The following is a 17,828-nucleotide window of genomic DNA, read 5'->3' as shown; positions in this document are numbered from 1 at the left end:
ACATCCATTTAAATGTCCCAAAAAATCATACTGAACAAGGCTTATTGCCATAAAAGAACAATTGAGCTACACCTCACTAATGGCCTTTCAGACGCGAATAGCGGTTGACCTGCTTCTGGCAGAGAAAGGAGACATGTGTGCAATGTTCGGAGATCAATGTTGCACCTTCATACCCAACAACACTTCAACAGATGGGGCGCTCACGAGGGCCATTGAGGGCTTGCAGACCCTAAACGCCAGAATCAAGCATCATTCCGGGGAGAACACCTCGATGTTCAGCAAGTATAAAAATTTAGCTTTTTCTGTGATGGTTTCTCATCTCATCTCATTTTCTGAACGGCTTTATCCTCATTAGGGCTGCGGAGGATGCTGGAGCCTATCCCAGCTGACTCCAGGCCAGAGGCGGGGGACACCCTGAATTGGTGGCCAGCCGATCGCAGGCCACAAGGAGACGGACAACCATACACACTTACACCCATACCTAGGGGCAACTTAGAATGTCCAATTAGCCTACAATGGATGTTATCGGAATGTGAAGTGATTCAAGGATTTTTTACGCCAAAAAGAATGAGACTGTTTAATGGAAACCAGAGGGTCTGATATGGAGACTTTACGCATAAACACATTATTTTTCTGTAATGGACACACCTATTCTTTCACAATAAAAAAGGGACATATTGCTCAAGGAGTTAGAAGAAAAAAAGACAGAGCAGCGTTGAATTTCTTCCCTCACCAGAGCAAGAGAGTTTGCGTCATCTTTTCTTATGCTATCACAAAATGTCAAATTGGCAAACTTGACAAGATTGCAGTCAGATGCTTCCTGTTTCCACATAAACCTCATTGGTTTCATTGGTTCTGTGCTGAATCAGTTGGAACAAAAATATGCACCCAAACCAGTCATTAAGGTCTGGTTTGCCCAACACTGTGCAAACCACTCCTTCACTGTGCCGCTTACTCTTTATTTTGGAGAAAAAAAAACAAAAAAAACTTGGGAAAATTTGTAATTTGATAGACCTCTCTTCTGACTTTTTCTTCCGGTAACAACGTGGTCAAGACTAAACTCAACTATTATACTTCAGAAAAAAATAATTCTGTGTATTATTCAGCCCTCTTAATTTAATAAACACGATTCTTTTTTTGGATAAAAAAAATCTTTGAGGTTGAATTACACGACAATTTTTAGATTTTGGGTGTCAAATGTATTTATTAACACTCAGGAAGCACTGAATAATGTATTATATTGAATTTTTCATCAATTTAGATGTGAATGTTTAGAGAGCTAAATTTTGTTAGGGTATAGTTAGTTGCATGATGTTGCATTAAGACATTAATTTAAATTCAGTTTGGTATTTAAGCATAGCGTTTCATTTTTACCCTATACATCATCTCATAAACATTTAACATTGCATTGTGTTGTCTATAAAATCCTTATAATGCGTGATTTATGGAAGTGTGTGTGTGTATGTTAAGATTCTCTCGCTACGTTTGTCCAAACCGTGGAACGAGTTGAATTTTTTTTAATGGTGACCAGAAATGGCTGTCGCATCCTAAGATGCCTTCACCTTCTCTAAGGGTGTAAACCAAATCTTTTATTTGTTAAAGGTGAAAGCAGAGTTGATGTATGAATCGTTGTTTTTACATGTGCCCTAAATGCACCGCGTGGCTGATTGGTCGTGAGGTAGGACGCCTCTCCACGTCATTTACAAACGTCTTTTTTGTGAAGAATTTCCGCCAGCGAGTTTCCAGGTGCTCCCCGGAACACTTTTTTTGTCTGTCGTGACGGGAGTTATAAAACATCTATCCATCCATAAATCAGGCTTTATCTATCCTATAATCATTATAAAGCGTGATTTATGGATGGATGTGTGTGCACCTGGAGACTCGCTGACGGAAACTTCCGAAAACGACGTTTGTAAATGACATGGAAAGGCGTCCTTCCATACAACTACATTGGGTCAGCGCGCCCAGCACTATCGTGTCTCGCCGAGTCTTTCCGTCACGACAGGGGAAAAAAGTGTTTCGGGGAGCACAGAATAAAGCGTGATTTATGAATGGGTGGATGTTTTATGTTAACATTCTCACGCTACGTTTGTCCAAACCGTGCATCGTAGAGGTTAACATTATGGTGGCCAGAAACGGCTGTCAGATCCTAATAGACGAGTGATTGAATTTCTTTACCTTCTCTAAGTGTGTAAACTCAAGCTTTGAGCATTTGCAAGGAGTATCGATGAGTATGCCTGACCAAAAATGTTAAATTGCTGCTATCATGTGGTAGTTTTGAGCATTACACTCTACAGATTACATACCTTCTTCAGTGCACACTGCAGTGCTTCCGCTTAGTCATTTCTGCTTGAAGTTAGTTGCATGAACTACGCAACAGCAATCCTATTTTGTGAGTTTTTATTTTCGTCATATTTTCACTTTGGTTTACAATGTTTTAACAAAAATAACACCCAAACACTTGCTTGAATAGGTAAAATTCGTCATCCTTTCTTTTGAAATTGACCGTCAGCTTTCCTGACTTTTTCCTAAAAGTACTCCTGCTTCTGTATACATAATTGTATACATGTTTGCTGTGCTATGTGAGTAACTGAATTTCCTTTCTCATCTAACCCATTTTTCAAAAGAGAATTTTTTTAAAGCGCAACAATTGTCTTTTGGTTCAAAACAAGAAGGTGCTTGTATTTCTTAAATGAGAGTCAACCATGTAATAAAAATCATTGCAAAGTGTGTTGAACTTTCTGTAAGTACAGTAACAAATTATCCACTCGTTTAAATGATCTTCTGTCAGGTGGTAATAGATGGCGTTATTTCACGTTGGCATTTTCTTCCTGAAAATAAAGAAAGGGCAACATATTCAGAGAAATGCTTCTCTACATGTCTTTCTGCTATGATGTTTGGTTATACAATATTATTCTATTGTACTTTTCAGGCTATAGTTCGCCTTCTGAGTCTTAATCATACCAGCCATAAAAATGCAGAATAAAGAGTGAAAAAAGTCAGACAAGTTGCATTGCATTGGGGGAGGATTTGCGGGGGACGGCTGTCTATCTGCTAATTTGATATGAGATACATTTGCCGTATTTTCTCGATTATAACACGCAGATTTTTGCTATATAATTAATTCCAATAGATGGGGTGCGTGCTATAATCAATAACTAAAATAAATTACAAATTTTCGATCGAAAAATTTTCGGTTTTATGTCATCTCGTAAAGCCGATCGAAAATCGGAAAGCCGAGACCACCACTGCCCCCCTCTAGCCTCGTACTCATCTCAGTTCACCCTCTCTCAGTTCAGTTTTGGACATTGTACAAGCAACATGGCATCAAAACGAGCAAGTTATACCGCAGCGTTCAAAAGAAAAGTCATCAAAGTGGCAGAGGAATTGGGCAACAGAGAAGCTGGAAGAAAATTCGATATTAGTGAAGCTAACATCCGTGGTTGGAGGAAGAAGAAAGACTCATTATTGAAAGAAAAAGCAACAGCAAAAGCATCAGGACGTGGAAGAAAAGCAATGTTCCCAGAGTTAGAGAAAGAACTTCTTAAAACGATTGCTGAGAGAAGAGCTGCAGGGTGTGCCATCAACACAGTCGAGCTGCGTATCCTCGCCCTGAAAATCATGAAAAAAACCAACAAGGATTCCGGCTTCAAATCGTCTGCATGTTGGTGCTATAAGTTTATGCAACGGCACGACCTATCTGTAAGAAAGAGAACGTCAATTGCCCAAAGGATGCCGGAGGACTACGGGAAATTTTAGGTACGCACTATATTCGATTACAGACGCTCCCCTACTTACGAACATTCAACTTACGAACAACGGTACATACGAACATGTCTGCAAATTGCGTTTAAGTCCAAAAATGTTCGCAAGTCCAATTTTGTATTTCGCCCCTTTTTCGGAGTGGTACTTCTTTCCGCCGCTAATACCGACGCCTGGCGCTGTGAGAGCTCAGCTCACCCAGCATCTACCTTCTTCTTCGTTGCAATGCGGAAGTGCGTGAATGTATCTCCAGTGTGCAAAGAACCTTTTTCATTTGTATCGTTAAATATCTCATGCATCCAATATTGAATATGGTTGGTAAAAAGCTAAAGGCTTCTATTGAGGGAGTTGCAAGGAAGAGGCAAGCCATTTCATTTGAAACGAGTGGCAATAATAACTAAGCTTGATGCGCGTGAGAGTGGTGAGCGTTGCACATTCAGTACCATTTATAAACAGAAAGATCGAGCAGCAGGACCCAAATATTGAACGTTGCACAAAGTTTGCAAATCAATTGAATGATGCCATACAGTGCTACCTCATCATTTATGATGAAAAAAAGAAGAAAACTGTGCAATCGTCATTAGGTCGCTTCTTTTGGCCAGTTTCTAATACATAAATCTCTCTCTCTACAGTACTGTACATATTCTCTCCATTTTATTAAATGTTTTTTTTCCAGTACAAACCAATGCGTGTTACTTATACAAGCCTTAAACATACAAATGCACTTGTATAAAATTCAATATACTTATATCGGCCTTAAACATAAATTATAATACAAAATATAGCACTGAATCAACTTACAAACAAATTCAACTTATGAACAATCGCTCGGAACCAATTGCGTTCGTAAGTAGGGGAGCGTCTGTACTGCGTTTTTCCAGATGTTTTTGGCCCAAAATTACCTGCGTGTTATTTTCGAGTGCGCGTTAAATTCGAGAAAATACGGTAATTAATTTTAAATGTAATGGTCATAAAAATAATATTGGTGGTACAACAAGCAGAACAGTTAAGTGTGCAGTGATTAAAACCAGTTTAATCAGCAATGTATTAAACTAAAAGGCTTCTTTTCAACTTTGCAAAATGATCATTGTCTTCCAAAACACGAGTCCTATTTGCATTTGATACTATCCCAAAAAGCACGTAGTTTGGTCTCATTAAGGGGACTTGGTGAATGAACCTATACTTGTTATTGTGCCTTTAAAGGCACTCAGAGCATTTTGACTGTAAGCATATTCACGCCAGCAAAGTCCGTAGTTCACTTTCTATAGTGCGGTTAATTTTGACTTTGCAATTTTTGTAAACCTATATATTTGCAAACTACATTCAATCATTGCACAAAACAGTCTGGGTGTGGTAACACAGTAAAATACAGAAGTTAACAATTATTGAGCTCTTGCTTGCACACCCATGCTCATTGATTCATCCAATGACAAGCCTTTGCGGGACATTTAGCGAATTAGATGGTATTGATGCAACATCTATGTTATGTGGGCATGTGCTCAAATACCTACAAGACAATCTGTCTCCTCATGGATCCATGTTGAACATGTAGTAGATCATGTACGCATGTAAATCAGGCTCTTTAACAAAAAAATGGCTGAGTGTTAAGACCTACTGTATGCATGCATGTACATCTGTGTATGTATGTATATGTGCATATATATGTATATATATATATATAAATATATATATATAAATAAATATATATATATATATATAAGCGTCACGCTTATTTATTTATATATTTATTCATGTATTTATTTATTAACGTACTTATTACTTATCTATTTATGTCTAAAATGCCTTTCCTATTTTTGCATCCTCACCCTCTTGCTACTGTGACAACGAAATTTCCCGAATACGGGATGAATAAAAATATCCAATCCAATCCAAGCCAACAAACTGCTAACCAAACAACATTTCCCATAATGCCTGTGGCTAGGGAAGCCTGTTATGTACAAATAGGTGTGTGATTTCAGCTTTAGTCTGAAACACAGTGCAGTCGCTTTCACCCATAATGCGTGGGGCTAGGGAAGCCTGTTATGTGCAAATAGGTGTGTGATTTCAGCTTTAGTCCAAAGCACAGTGCAGTTGCAGGAACGCGGCATGCAGAACTCTCCGCAGCTTGCATCATTATCAGCAAAACTAGCGATAAGCACAGCGTCAGCGGCTCCCAGTTGGCTGCGGGGCTGAGTAATCATGAAGATACACCACCATCCTCTTCCCTAATATAAAGGTTCTGTCTTGCAACACTCAGGACCCTCAATGAGATAGAAGCCATTGTTTGTATCGCATTGACGGTCACATAACGCTATGTTTATTAAACTTGACGAGTTGTTGTCACATTTCTGCCTCTGTTTCCATTATTTACCTCTTGGACTATTTGGACGAACACACGAGTGAACCATCAACGGACTTTCACTCAACATTTGGTGACCCCGACGCTGAAAGAGGGAAGAGACATCCTTTCCATACGCACTGAGCTCTTTCAATTGATAAATAAGGTAAGACATTTATCTTCTTAAATTTGTTTTTGCTCTGAGCTTTGGTGCGAGTGGTAAGGTTGACTCTAAATTTACAAATTTATAAGGCGGCTTTGAAATGAAATGTGAGTTTGGAGTCAGATGTTAAAATAGTAAATCTGTCGAAATACCGCTTAAACGGCGCACCCCAAGGGCAGCAATATAATAGGGGAAATACCATTTGGAATGGCGCGGCCAAGGGCAGCGATATAATCGAAATAGAGCATTTGGAACATAGTGCTAATCCATAAAACAGTTAAAGGTGAGATTCACCTTTCAAAACGGTTAAAGCGATAGTAATTTGGTGTAGTGACAGTCCTGAGATGGACGGAGAATTTGATCGTGAGAAACAATGGTTTGACCGAAGGATTATCCCTGTGAGTGACCATACGGTGCTGCTAAGTGACCAGGTGAAAAACGCTATTAAGGTATGTGTGGAGGCCCTCCCCGAATGCGAGAGAAAGAAAAAAGGGAGCGAGTTGAATAAATAGATGCATGAGTGTTGTAAGGGTAATTGGTAATAGGGTAACTTTTTTCACACACACACAGTTTACAAGAAATTACAATTAATATACGTTGGATGAAATTTATGATATGTTAGAGAAAAGACCGGTCAAATAGCATCTCACTTTTAGTTCAAGAACAATATTTTAATTTTAAATAATTTCCCATTATTTTGGGAAATGTATATTCAAAATTATTTGCTGAGAACCTTAATTCAAAGATTAATATCAACATTTTCTATGCTGGTGTAAGTTTTCTGGAGTAGGATTTCTGGATTTACAATTTCATAACAGTAGTACTTAATGTTACTACTACTATTTTCTCTATTTCGTCTGTCACGTACTGTTCTGCGTGATCTCCAAATGGCTACTACTTTAAATGCAAGGATAAAATAAAAAATATGAAAAATTGGCAGCACATTGTAGTATGTGTATTTAGAAATATGTCCAGCGGGGGGCAGTACATGCCCTTGTTATTCCTAAATGAATGTTATCTGTAACAGGCCGTATATGGCCCGCGGGCCGAGGTTGAAAAACATGTACACACACGATCTGGGGGCGGGGCGAGCGAGCGAATCCCGTTTCGGCGAAACGTCCGTTCGGCCAAACGTTCATTCGGCCGAACGGCCGTTCGGCGAATTGTCCATTCGGCGACCTGTCCGTCGGCGAAACGTCTGTCGGCGAAACGTCTTTCAGCGAATCATCCGATCACGGATAAAACATCAAACAAGAAATACATGCATTAAGGGAAGTTCTCATGCTTCCCAAAAAAGTAGCAGTGATTAAATGTAAAGGACATGCTAAAGGCGATGATTTGGTGGTGAGAGGTAATGCGGCGCCAGACAGGGCACGGCAAAGGGGGTGGCAGAGTATCTCCCAACTCTACAGATGGTGGTGAGCGATGAAGAGATAAGCAGTAAGGAACAGATCAACTTAGATGCGATAAAAAGATGGCAACAAGACGCCAGCCCTGAGGAGAGAAGTGTGTGGAAGGCAAAAGGGCGTGTGAAAGGTGACAATGAAGTGTGGACTAAAGATGGTAAGTGCATCTCACCGCAAAAACTATTAAAATGACTAATTAACGAAGCACATGGGCTGTGCCATGTGGGGGTAGATGAAGTAATAAGGCGACTCAGCTCGCGGTGGCACCCATTTATGAGATCAATTGTTAAAACAGAACTCAAAGACTGTACAGTCTGCAGCCGTTACAATATCATGCCATTCAACAAGCCACCGCAAGGCAGCTATGACTCAGAGATTACTGCTCCTGGACAGGTGGTGTCTATGGATTTTACAGACACGATCCAGTCCATTTCAGGACAACGGTATTTACTTGTGTTTGTTAATGCCTATTCTGGTTGGCCAGAGGCATATCCATGTAAAAATGAATCAGCTAAAAGTGTGGTCAAACCTTTAATCAACCTTTATATTCCATCTCATGGTTTATTTAGGAGAAGCTGGCCAAGGCGATGACCTCTTCTAAACTCAATTGGGTATAAGCACTTCCAATCGCTTTAATGAATGTGCGAATGTCATTAAATTCGGCTAAGGGGTGGACACCCTTCGAGTGTCACACAAACCGACCGTTCCCTGCGCCCTCGGGTCCATGGATTGTCAAACCAATTTCCAGAAGGACCACCAAAGTTGAAACAATTAACGTTTGAATTATCCCACCTCACTGGAAGACATTCCTTACGTGCTTAATGATTGTGCTTCTCTGTGGCTTAAAGTGACTAAACGTAAGTGGTCTGAGCCCCGGTGGGACGGCCCATATTTGGTGATGGAGAGAACATCATCTGCAGTCCACCTGGCAGGAAAGGGGTACACGTGGTACCATCTCACGTCTCCACAGGAGAGCCTTTGACTCCACCGGCAACCCCAAATCTGACCCACTTGTCCCCGCCAAGAAACGATAATTTGGCCAAACCATCTCACCCTATGCGAATGCAGTCATTTGCTTCCTCCTTACTCTTATAGAATATAGCATTATTTGTAGTCTTTCCCTTCCTCTTGAACCATAAAGAAAGAGACAATTGACTTTGCATTGTGTTGGAATCTTTCGATTCCAAAAGGGGGACTGAAGGGGGAAATTGCAGACATATGAAAGTTCAGTTAAAAAAATTATGGAGAAGGAACGCGGCGTGCAGAACTCTCCACGCCTTGCATCATTATCAGCAAAACTACCGATAACCACAGCGTCAGCGGCTCCCGGCTGACTGCGGGGCTGAGTCATCATGAAGATACAGCACCATCCTCCTCCCCAATATAAAGGTTCTGTCTTCTAACACTCAGGAACCTCAATGAGATAGAAGCCATTGTTTGTATCGCATTGACGGTCACATAACGCTATGTTTATTAAACCCGACGAGTTGTTGTCACATTTCTGCCTCTGTTTCCATTATTTACCTCTTGGACTATTTGGACGAACACACGAGTGAACCATCAACGGACTTTCACTCACCGTGTGATAGGGCGTAGTCTCATTTGCGGGTATATTTTCAGTTTTTTTGGCAATACATTGGGCGCTTCCTCAGAAAATGCGTTAGCATGACACTAGGCTAGCGTATGTTATGCTAGCCACTAGCATATGTAATGCTAGTCGCTAGCATATGTTATGCTAGTCGCTAGCGTATGTTATGCTAGCTGCTAGCGTATGATAGGCTAGCAGCTAGCGTGTTTTTTAAAGACAGCACGAGCAAAGCTATGTTTGATAATGCTTTATTGAGGTAAAAGGTACACTGATATAAAGAGTTCGGCATTTAACATGCTAGGTTCCACTGTCAGTCAGAGTTGTGTATTCCGGGAACTTGATTCCAGCTTTGGCGAAAGCTCGAACAACAGTGCGACTTGCGACATCCATCACTCCCAAGCCTTTGATTCTCCTCGCTGTAATGTCGGCATCGACAATTCATTCCAAATTGTCACGTAACGCGTGCGACGCTGCCTGCCCGAACTACTATGTTGGCTATCCGTTAGCAATTCGCTAGCAAAGCTGTTAAATTGTGTTTGATCCATGGCTTCAGTCCATTTTCCAAGCGTCCACACCCACATTCTGTTGTCATTCACGTCAGGCATTTCCTCTGTATATCTCTAATATGCTGTTTCTTTGAGTATTGAGAGTGTTTTTGAGGGTTAAAAGCGCTGCGAGCGCACAGAAGTCGGATCCCTTGCCACTCCCCTGGGATGTTTTGAATGGATTTACCATAATGCTTGGAATCCGCGGGGAAGCTATTTTTATGGTGAACGTCCGCCGCGTTGATTGCAATAAGTAGCGTGCCGTCAAGAAATGAAACCAGTCACTCTAGTCAGGGCCATACAAAAATTGTATTTAGTGCACAGACCGATTGGGCGCATCGATCATTTTAGAGAAAAAAATAGACTTTTAAGTGCGCCCTATAGGTGTGAAAATACGGTACACACATTTGAAATGAAGCCATTAGCACTCAATAATACAACCTTGATGACACCAGCAAGCTCCTGCAGGGTTTGTTCATATCGGCCTTCCATACACCTTAGCTTTGCAGGTTTAATGACATGTTTTTGGATTCCAAAACTCCCAGCTTTGGTAACCATCTGAAGGAAGTTCTTCTCCTGAGAAAAAAAAAAAGTTAACTTCAGCCAGTTTTTTTTGCAATCTCCTAACTCAGGCACCAATTTATTGTGAAGTAAAGCAGTTGTCCTCAACTACTAAAAACGACGAAAGACAAAATCAGCTTGAATTGGTCTCTGGGCTATCAGCTGCGGTGACCCGGAGAAAGACAAGCTGAGTCGGGTGGACGTGGGGCAGCGGCACATCAAAATCTGGAAACGCGGCATACTCACAGTGCGCCGCCAGGCTTATTTGTCGTATGAAGAGCACGAGTGATTGTGTGCATGCGTAGATGTAACAGTGTCGACAGATGGGGATGGGGGATCTATATTAATAGTGTGATTGGTTTGGAGTCTTTGTCATCCGGCGACCGTGAGGTGCAGCATGCCATTGGCTCACGATCTCCAAACTTGAGTGTCAACAGTGCCTCGTGTGCGTGAAGTTTAAAACGTAAATATTTATTTTTCTGGTACACAGGAAACAATTGGCTTGAAGACCACTGATGGAGAGGCTTGTGTGTCCAAATATTCCAAATATTTAGTGAGGCAGCCAGAGATCGCAAACTCCACCCACAATGGCCGACAAACAAAACAAATGGATCTTGTTGCAGATTTGCTCACAAAGCTATTTTCCAGACGGACTATCCAGAAAAAAATGGACATCATTAAGAAAGGGCGGTCAACTCCGAAGCTAGCAAGCCTGTTACAGCCGGGAAAAGGGTGTGTGCGCCACGTTCAACTTAGCTACACAAGCAAATATATTGTTGTGTTGATTTAAAGCCATTTTCAAGACGGACTATGCCGGAAATATGACAGGACAGGCTCGATTTTCATCATTAGCTTCGATGGCGATAGAAAAGAAGGAAGAAAGAAAGGAGGATGGATATTGTGTACAGTTAAAAAGGATTTTTGGTGAGTATCATATGGCTATATTCCTAAATAATATTTCAATTGCGGCCCGATTCTGATATCTGAAAAGCTCCAGTGTTTGTATTTAATCACTAAATGCTGCTAGGAAGTGGATTTTACCCCATTTTACCTCAGTTTAATTTTTGCCGTTTCACCATTGACGTCCATCGCCGTCTTTTCCCGGGAAAAATCACCCCCCTGGCCTGGTTGTAATGTCTCAAAAGCTCCAGTATTTGTATTCAATCAATAAATGCTGCTAGGAAGTGGATTTTACCTCATTTTAGTGCATTTTTTTAATGTTTCACGTATGGACGTATCGACGTTCATCGCTGTCTTTTTACCAGGGAAATGATACTCAGATGTCTAAAAAGCTCCAGTATTTGTATTTAATCAATAAATGCTGTTTTCGGCTGGATTTTACCCCATTGACATTCATCGCTGTCTTTTCCCGGGAAAATCCCCCCTGGCCTGGTTTTAATGTCTGAAAAGCTCCAGTATTTGTATTTAATCATGAAATGCTGCTAGGAAGTGGATTTTACCCCACTTTTGTGCATTGATGTATTGATTGTTTTCTATGTGCCGAGCTGCAGTAGAGGTTTTATAGCCATAAAATAGTTTTTGAGGGTTGGATTGATACGTTGAAGGCGCTACCAGAAAATGCACGGACTGCCACTGATGTACCGTATTTTCACGACTATAAGGCGCACATAAGTCTAAAATTTTCTACAAAATAGACAGGTCGCCTTATAATCCAGTGTGCTTTATATATGGACCAATACTAAAATTGTTATCACGATAAAATCAAATAAATCAGTCGATAGGACAACTACGGCAAGCAGCCCCAGACTCTACTATTTCCCGTAGATAAAGTACTGCGCAGTGACTGCTGGAATATCAAGTTCTTAATACACCCAGTTGTTTAATACACCCAGTATGATGTCGCGCAAGCACACTAATTTGGTGCTCGGCGTCATTTTGGCTATATTTACAAAAGTAATGTTGGCGTCAACAGAGCATTCAAAGCTAGACTGTGAACTATATATATATACAACTACGCCAAGCAGCACCAGACTCTACTATTTCCCGTAGATAAAGTACTGCGCAGTGACTGCTGGGATATCGAGTTCTTAATACACCCAGTATGATCATTTCGGCTGTATTTGCAAAAGAAATCCTGCCGCTAGATGTTGGCGTCAACGGAGCATTCAAAGGTAGACTGTGAACTATACAGTGGTACCTCGTCATACGACCGCTCGTCATACAATATTCTCGTCTTACGACGGAAATTTCGTTCGAATAATTCGCCCGCCATGCGATCAAAATTTCGTGATGCGACCAAGCCAGGTGGCCATGGCACTGTCTTTTTTGCATATCTTTCGTGTATAACAATATCTACGAGCAATGAACGATTAATTCAGACAAGTTTCTCCTAAGCATCGACCAGGAAACGCACAACGCGCATGCGCGGGCAAAAAGAGGGCTTTCTGGGTAATGAAGTATACTCGTGCACACAACGCCGATAGGCAATGGCACTCTTTCTCAGAATGAAACTTCATTACCCACAATCAATAAGTGGGTAAGCTCAGCTGTTGCATTTCCTGTTATTTTTATTATCTAATACGAGGAGTATTATATTACTTCTCGTTCGCTGCTCCTAAGAACATCAGCGGCACTGGCTCGCAATTGCCTCTTTGTAATATTTCTGGTCGCAACTCTCTCTCATAGGCGCCGTTCAAAGCGGGTGCGACCAGAGCCATTACAACGAGGGAGTTGCGAGCCGGTCTTTATGAGCAGCGGAGCGATCGCTAAAATGTACTACAAGACTATTTCTCGTTGGCAAGTAGTCGTGGGATTTCCTATTGTGAGGACATTTGTGTGAATCATTTTCGTAATATTTTGAAGGGAATACGTAGTACAACAGCAAACAGCCCATCGATAGCGAACGTGAGGGTGGAGGCGTGGCAAACCGCCAACCCGGAAAACGAAGGTAACAATAGATTACAACAAAATTAGAATTCAGTTTTGTGTAAAGTTACATTAAACGTATGTTTGAGTGTCTGTATATATTAATCCAAGTTAATTTAAATTTGTTTGTTCCGTTTACGATTGCGTTGTGAAAAAAAACGAACCCCCCCGTGCGTCTTTGTCTCCCGTCGGCGAAATTCGCCCAATTTTAGTTAGATTAAACACATTGTTATCATGTGAACACTTGGATTAATATATACAGACATTCAAACATACGTTTAATGTAACTTTACACAAAACTGAATTCTAATGTTGTTTTAATCTTTTTTTTTACCTTCGTTCTGGCCGGGTTAGTTGTTTGCCACGCCTCCACCCTCACGTTCGCTATCGATGGGCTGTTTGCTGTTGTACTACGTATTCCCTTCAAAATATTCCGAAAATGATGCACATAAATGTAGTCACAATAGGATAACGCACGACCACTTGCCAACGAGAAGTAGTCTTGTAGTATTAGCGATCGCTCCGCTGCTCATAAGAACATCAGTGGCACTGGCTCGTAACTCCCCCTTTGTAATATCTCTGGTCGCAACCGCTTTGAACGGCGCCTCTGAGAGAGAGTTGCGACCAGAAATATTACAAAGAGGGAATTGCGAGCCAGTGCCGCTGATGTTCTTATGAGCAGCGAACGAGAAGTAATATAATACTCCTCGTATTAGATAATAATAACAGGAAATGCAACAGCTGAGCTTACCCACGTATTGATTGTGTGTAATGAAGTTTTATTCTGAGAAAGAGTGCCATTGCCTATCGGCGTTGTGTGCACGAGTATACTTCATCACCCAGAAAGCCCTCTTTTTGCCCGCGCATGCGCGTTGTGCGTTTCTTGATCGAAACTCTGAATAAATCGTTCGGTGCTCGTAGATATTGTTATACACGAAAGATGCGGCAAAAAAAAGACAGTGCGCTACAATGATAAAGCCTCTCATGTCATGGCCACCTGGCTTGGTCGCATCTCAAAATTTTAATTGTATCGCGAGCGAATTATTCGATCGAAATTTTTGTCGTACCATGAGCATGTCGAATGACGAGCTGTTGTAGCACAAGGTACTACTGTATATCCGTTTCATTAGACGCATATATATTATATATGGGTGAACATCGAAACGTAATAGCGCTAGCTACCGGAAGCAGCCTATTTCCGGATTCCGGTGTGCAGTGACTGCTGGGAAATATAGTTCTTGCACGCTACACCCACACGCTAAAAACACATTTTAAAAAGGCAACGGAAGCATAACTGAGTTCGGTTGTACTTTATTTAGACATTTTACAACTCACTCGCGTCATCATCACCCACAAATCCCTCAAAGTCCTCATTTTCTGTGTCCGAATTAAACAATTGCCCAAACAAGCCTTCCAAAAAGCCGGGTCCCCTCTCTTCGTTCTCAGAGTCACCGTCATTTCCATGTGGCTCCTTAGAAATGATGCCGGCTTTGGCAAAAGCTCGAACAACCGTGCAAGCAGACACGTTCGCCCAGGCGGCCACAATTCATTTGCAAATGGTAGCTTGCGTAACTATTCCAAGGCTGTCTTCCATGGTTCGCAACTGTGTTGATGCCGATAGCCAGGCCACAATTCGTTCACAAATAGTAGCTAGCTAGTAGCTAGCGTAACTAGTATTCCAAGGCTGTCTTCTATGCTTCGCAACTGTGTTGATGCCGATCGCCAGGCCAAAATTCGTTCACAAATAGTAGCTAGCTAGTAGCTAGCGTAACTAGTATTCCAAGGCTGTCTTCCATGCTTCGCAACTGTGTTGATGCCGATCGCCAGGCCACAATTCGTTCACAAATAGTAGCTAGCTAGTTAGTGTTGATGCCGATCGGCAGGCCACAATCCATTGGGTGTATTGACAAAAAAAACCTACATATCCCAACAGTCACTGCGCAGTACTTTATCTACGGGAAAATAGTAGAGTCGGAGGCTGCTTGCCATAGTTGTCCTATCGACGGATTTATTTTATTTTATCGTGATAACAATTTTAGTATTGGTCCATCTATAAAGCGCACTGGATTATAAGGCGCACTGTCTATTTTGGAGAAAATTTCAGACTTTTATGTGCGCCTTATAGTCGTGCAAATACGTTATATATCCCAGCAGTCACTGCGCAGTACTTTTTCTATGGGGAAAATAGTAGAGTCGGGGGCTGCTTGCCGTAGTTGTGAGAGCTGTAGAGGATGGTGTACCCTCTTGACTGATTTATTTAATTTTATCGTGATAACAATTTTAGTATTGGTCCATATATAAAGCGCACTGGATTATAAGGCGCCCTGTATATTTTGGAGAAAATTTAAGACTTTTAAGTGCGCCTTATAGTACCGTATTTTCACGACTATACGGCGTATATACACACACACACACACATGGCGGCGCGCACTGACTCCTCACTCTGATCGCCAAATGGTGCCGTTTCATAAAACGAAAGCACCACGACGGTCCTCCTTCGAAATGTTCAATTTTCAATTCTTCCGCGAGCGCTTTTGCCTTCAGTCGAATGGTGACTGTGGAGACGTTTCTCCCAGCTGCTCTTAGATCAAGGATCCAGCGCTCAAGATGCTATTCCAGGTCCGGCCACCTTGCCTTGTTCCCACGGAAACTCAGCTTCCTCTTGTTGACCTGGCGAAGCTCCTTCCCCTGCTTTCTCCATTTACGAATGATGGATTCGTTGATGTTGAATTTCCTTGCCGCTGCTCTGTTACCATGATCCACTGCATGTTCGATGGTTAGAAGCTTGAACTATGCTTTGTAAGAGTGCATCTTTGTGGAAGTATTCATTCTTTAGTTTGCAATTGAGCACATGCATCACTGTGCCCACACTAGCAGTATATAGGAACCTGGTAGGGGCGTGGCTTTAGCGTCTTCTCCCACACACCCCCTCCCAAGCCTTGCCCCTTGCCCCACCAACGTCCGCCTTCTCTCTATATATAAAGAGGGTATTCGCAGGTAGTGCTCAGTCAGGCTCCGGAGCTCTCTCGGCGCTCGGCCACGATCGCCGCCGCCGCGAGCGCTCCCGCTCGGCGCCGCTTGGCGCTCACACAGGGCGCTCTCCATTATAAGGCGCCTTGTCTATTTTGGAGAATTTTTTTGACTTTTATGCGCGCCTTATAGTCGTGAAAATACGGTATATACATATACAGTTGTGGTCAAAAGTTTACATACACTTGTGAAGAACATAATGTCATGGCTCTCGCGTTTCCAGTTATTTCTACAACTATGATTTTTCTCTGATAGTGATTGGAACAGATACTTCTTTGTCACAAAAAAGATTAATGAAGTTTGGTTCTTTTATGAGTTTATTATGGGTTAACAGAAAAAGTGATCAAATCTGCTGGGTCAAATATATACATACAGCAACACGAATTAGCGATGTTGGTGACTTAGAAAGTTGTCAATGAAATAAGCTTCATAGCATGGCCTCTTAACTTATTGTGAGTGATTATGAGTGACGACAGCTGGTGGTGACTTCCTGCGGCCATTTAAATAGGGCTCATTGGATGCAAACGCCCACAAATTATACAATGGGAAAGTCAAAGGAGCTCAGCATGGATCTGAAAAAGTGAATCCTTGACTTGAACAAGTCAGGAAAGTCACTTGGAGCCATTTCAAAGCAGCTGCAGGTCCCAAGAGCAACACTGCAAACAATTGTTTGTAAGTATAAAGTGCATGGCACTGTTTTGTCACTGCCACGATCAGGAAGAAAACGCAAGCTATCACCTGCTGCTGATAGAAAACTGGTCGGGAGGGTGAAGATTCAACCGAGAATCACCAAAAAGCAGATCTGCCAAGAATTAGAAGCTGCTGGAACACAGGTGTCAGTGTCCAGTCAAGCATGTTTTGCATCTCCATGGACTGAGAGGCTGCCATGCAAGAAGGAAGCCCTTGCTCCAAAAGCAGCACCTTAAGGGTCGACTGAAGTTTGCTGCTGATCACATGGACGAAGATAAGACCTTCTAGAGGAAAGTTCTGTGGTCAGACGAAACAAAAATCGAGCTGTTTGACCACAATGCCCAGCAATATGTTTGGAGGAGAAAAGGTGAGGCCTTTAACCCCAAGTACACCATGCCTACCGTTCAAGCACGGTGGTGGTAGTATTATGCAGTGGGGCTGTTTCGCTGCCAATGGAGCTGGTGCTTTACAGAGAGTAAATGGGATAATGAAGGAGGATTACCTTCAAATTATTCAAGATAACCTAAAATCATCAGCCCAAAGATTGGGTCTTGGGCGCAGTTGGGTGTTCCAACAGGACAATGACCCCAAACACACATCAAAAGTGGTAATGGAACAGCTAAATAAGGCTAGAATTAAGGTTTTCGAATGGCTTTCCCAAAGTCCTGACTTAAACTCCATTGAGAACGTGTGGAAAATGCTGAAGAAACAAGTCCTTGTCAGAAAGCCATCAAATTTAACTGAACTGCACCAATTCTGTCAAGAGGAGTGGTCAGAGTCAACCAGAAGCTTGTGGATGGCTACCAAAAGCGCCTAATTGAAGTGAAAATGGCCAAGGAACATGTTACCAAATATTAGC

At 41.9% G+C, this 17,828-nt stretch overlaps 1 protein-coding gene across 5 annotated transcripts in view; it reads right to left on the bottom strand.

Annotated features, from left to right (window-relative positions):
• Window positions 1-2,383: 2,383 nt before the first annotated feature.
• The window catches only part of ddx51 (DEAD (Asp-Glu-Ala-Asp) box polypeptide 51), an 87,584-nt gene continuing 72,139 nt past the window's right edge, over window positions 2,384-17,828 (bottom strand). For 3 of the 5 annotated variants that reach the window (XR_013303935.1, XM_077613659.1, XM_077613663.1), the window contains 2 exons: window positions 10,244-10,378; window positions 2,384-2,831 (listed from right to left, as the gene is read on the bottom strand). Coding sequence is in view for 4 of the 5 variants with exons in the window: in XM_077613659.1 (XP_077469785.1) it covers window positions 2,808-2,831; window positions 10,244-10,378 (159 nt within the window). In the remaining variant the exon portion in view is untranslated. Of the gene's footprint in view, window positions 2,832-10,242; window positions 10,379-17,828 lie in introns of those variants that run through there. The other 2 variants (XM_077613662.1, XM_077613661.1) reach the window with 2 other exon arrangements.

The sequence above is a fragment of the Stigmatopora argus genome, chromosome 11 (genome assembly GCF_051989625.1).
Source record: "Stigmatopora argus isolate UIUO_Sarg chromosome 11, RoL_Sarg_1.0, whole genome shotgun sequence".
NCBI lineage: Eukaryota > Metazoa > Chordata > Actinopteri > Syngnathiformes > Syngnathidae > Stigmatopora > Stigmatopora argus.
Note: the sequence above shows the minus strand (reverse complement) of the source record. Positions and strands in the feature narration are given on the sequence as shown.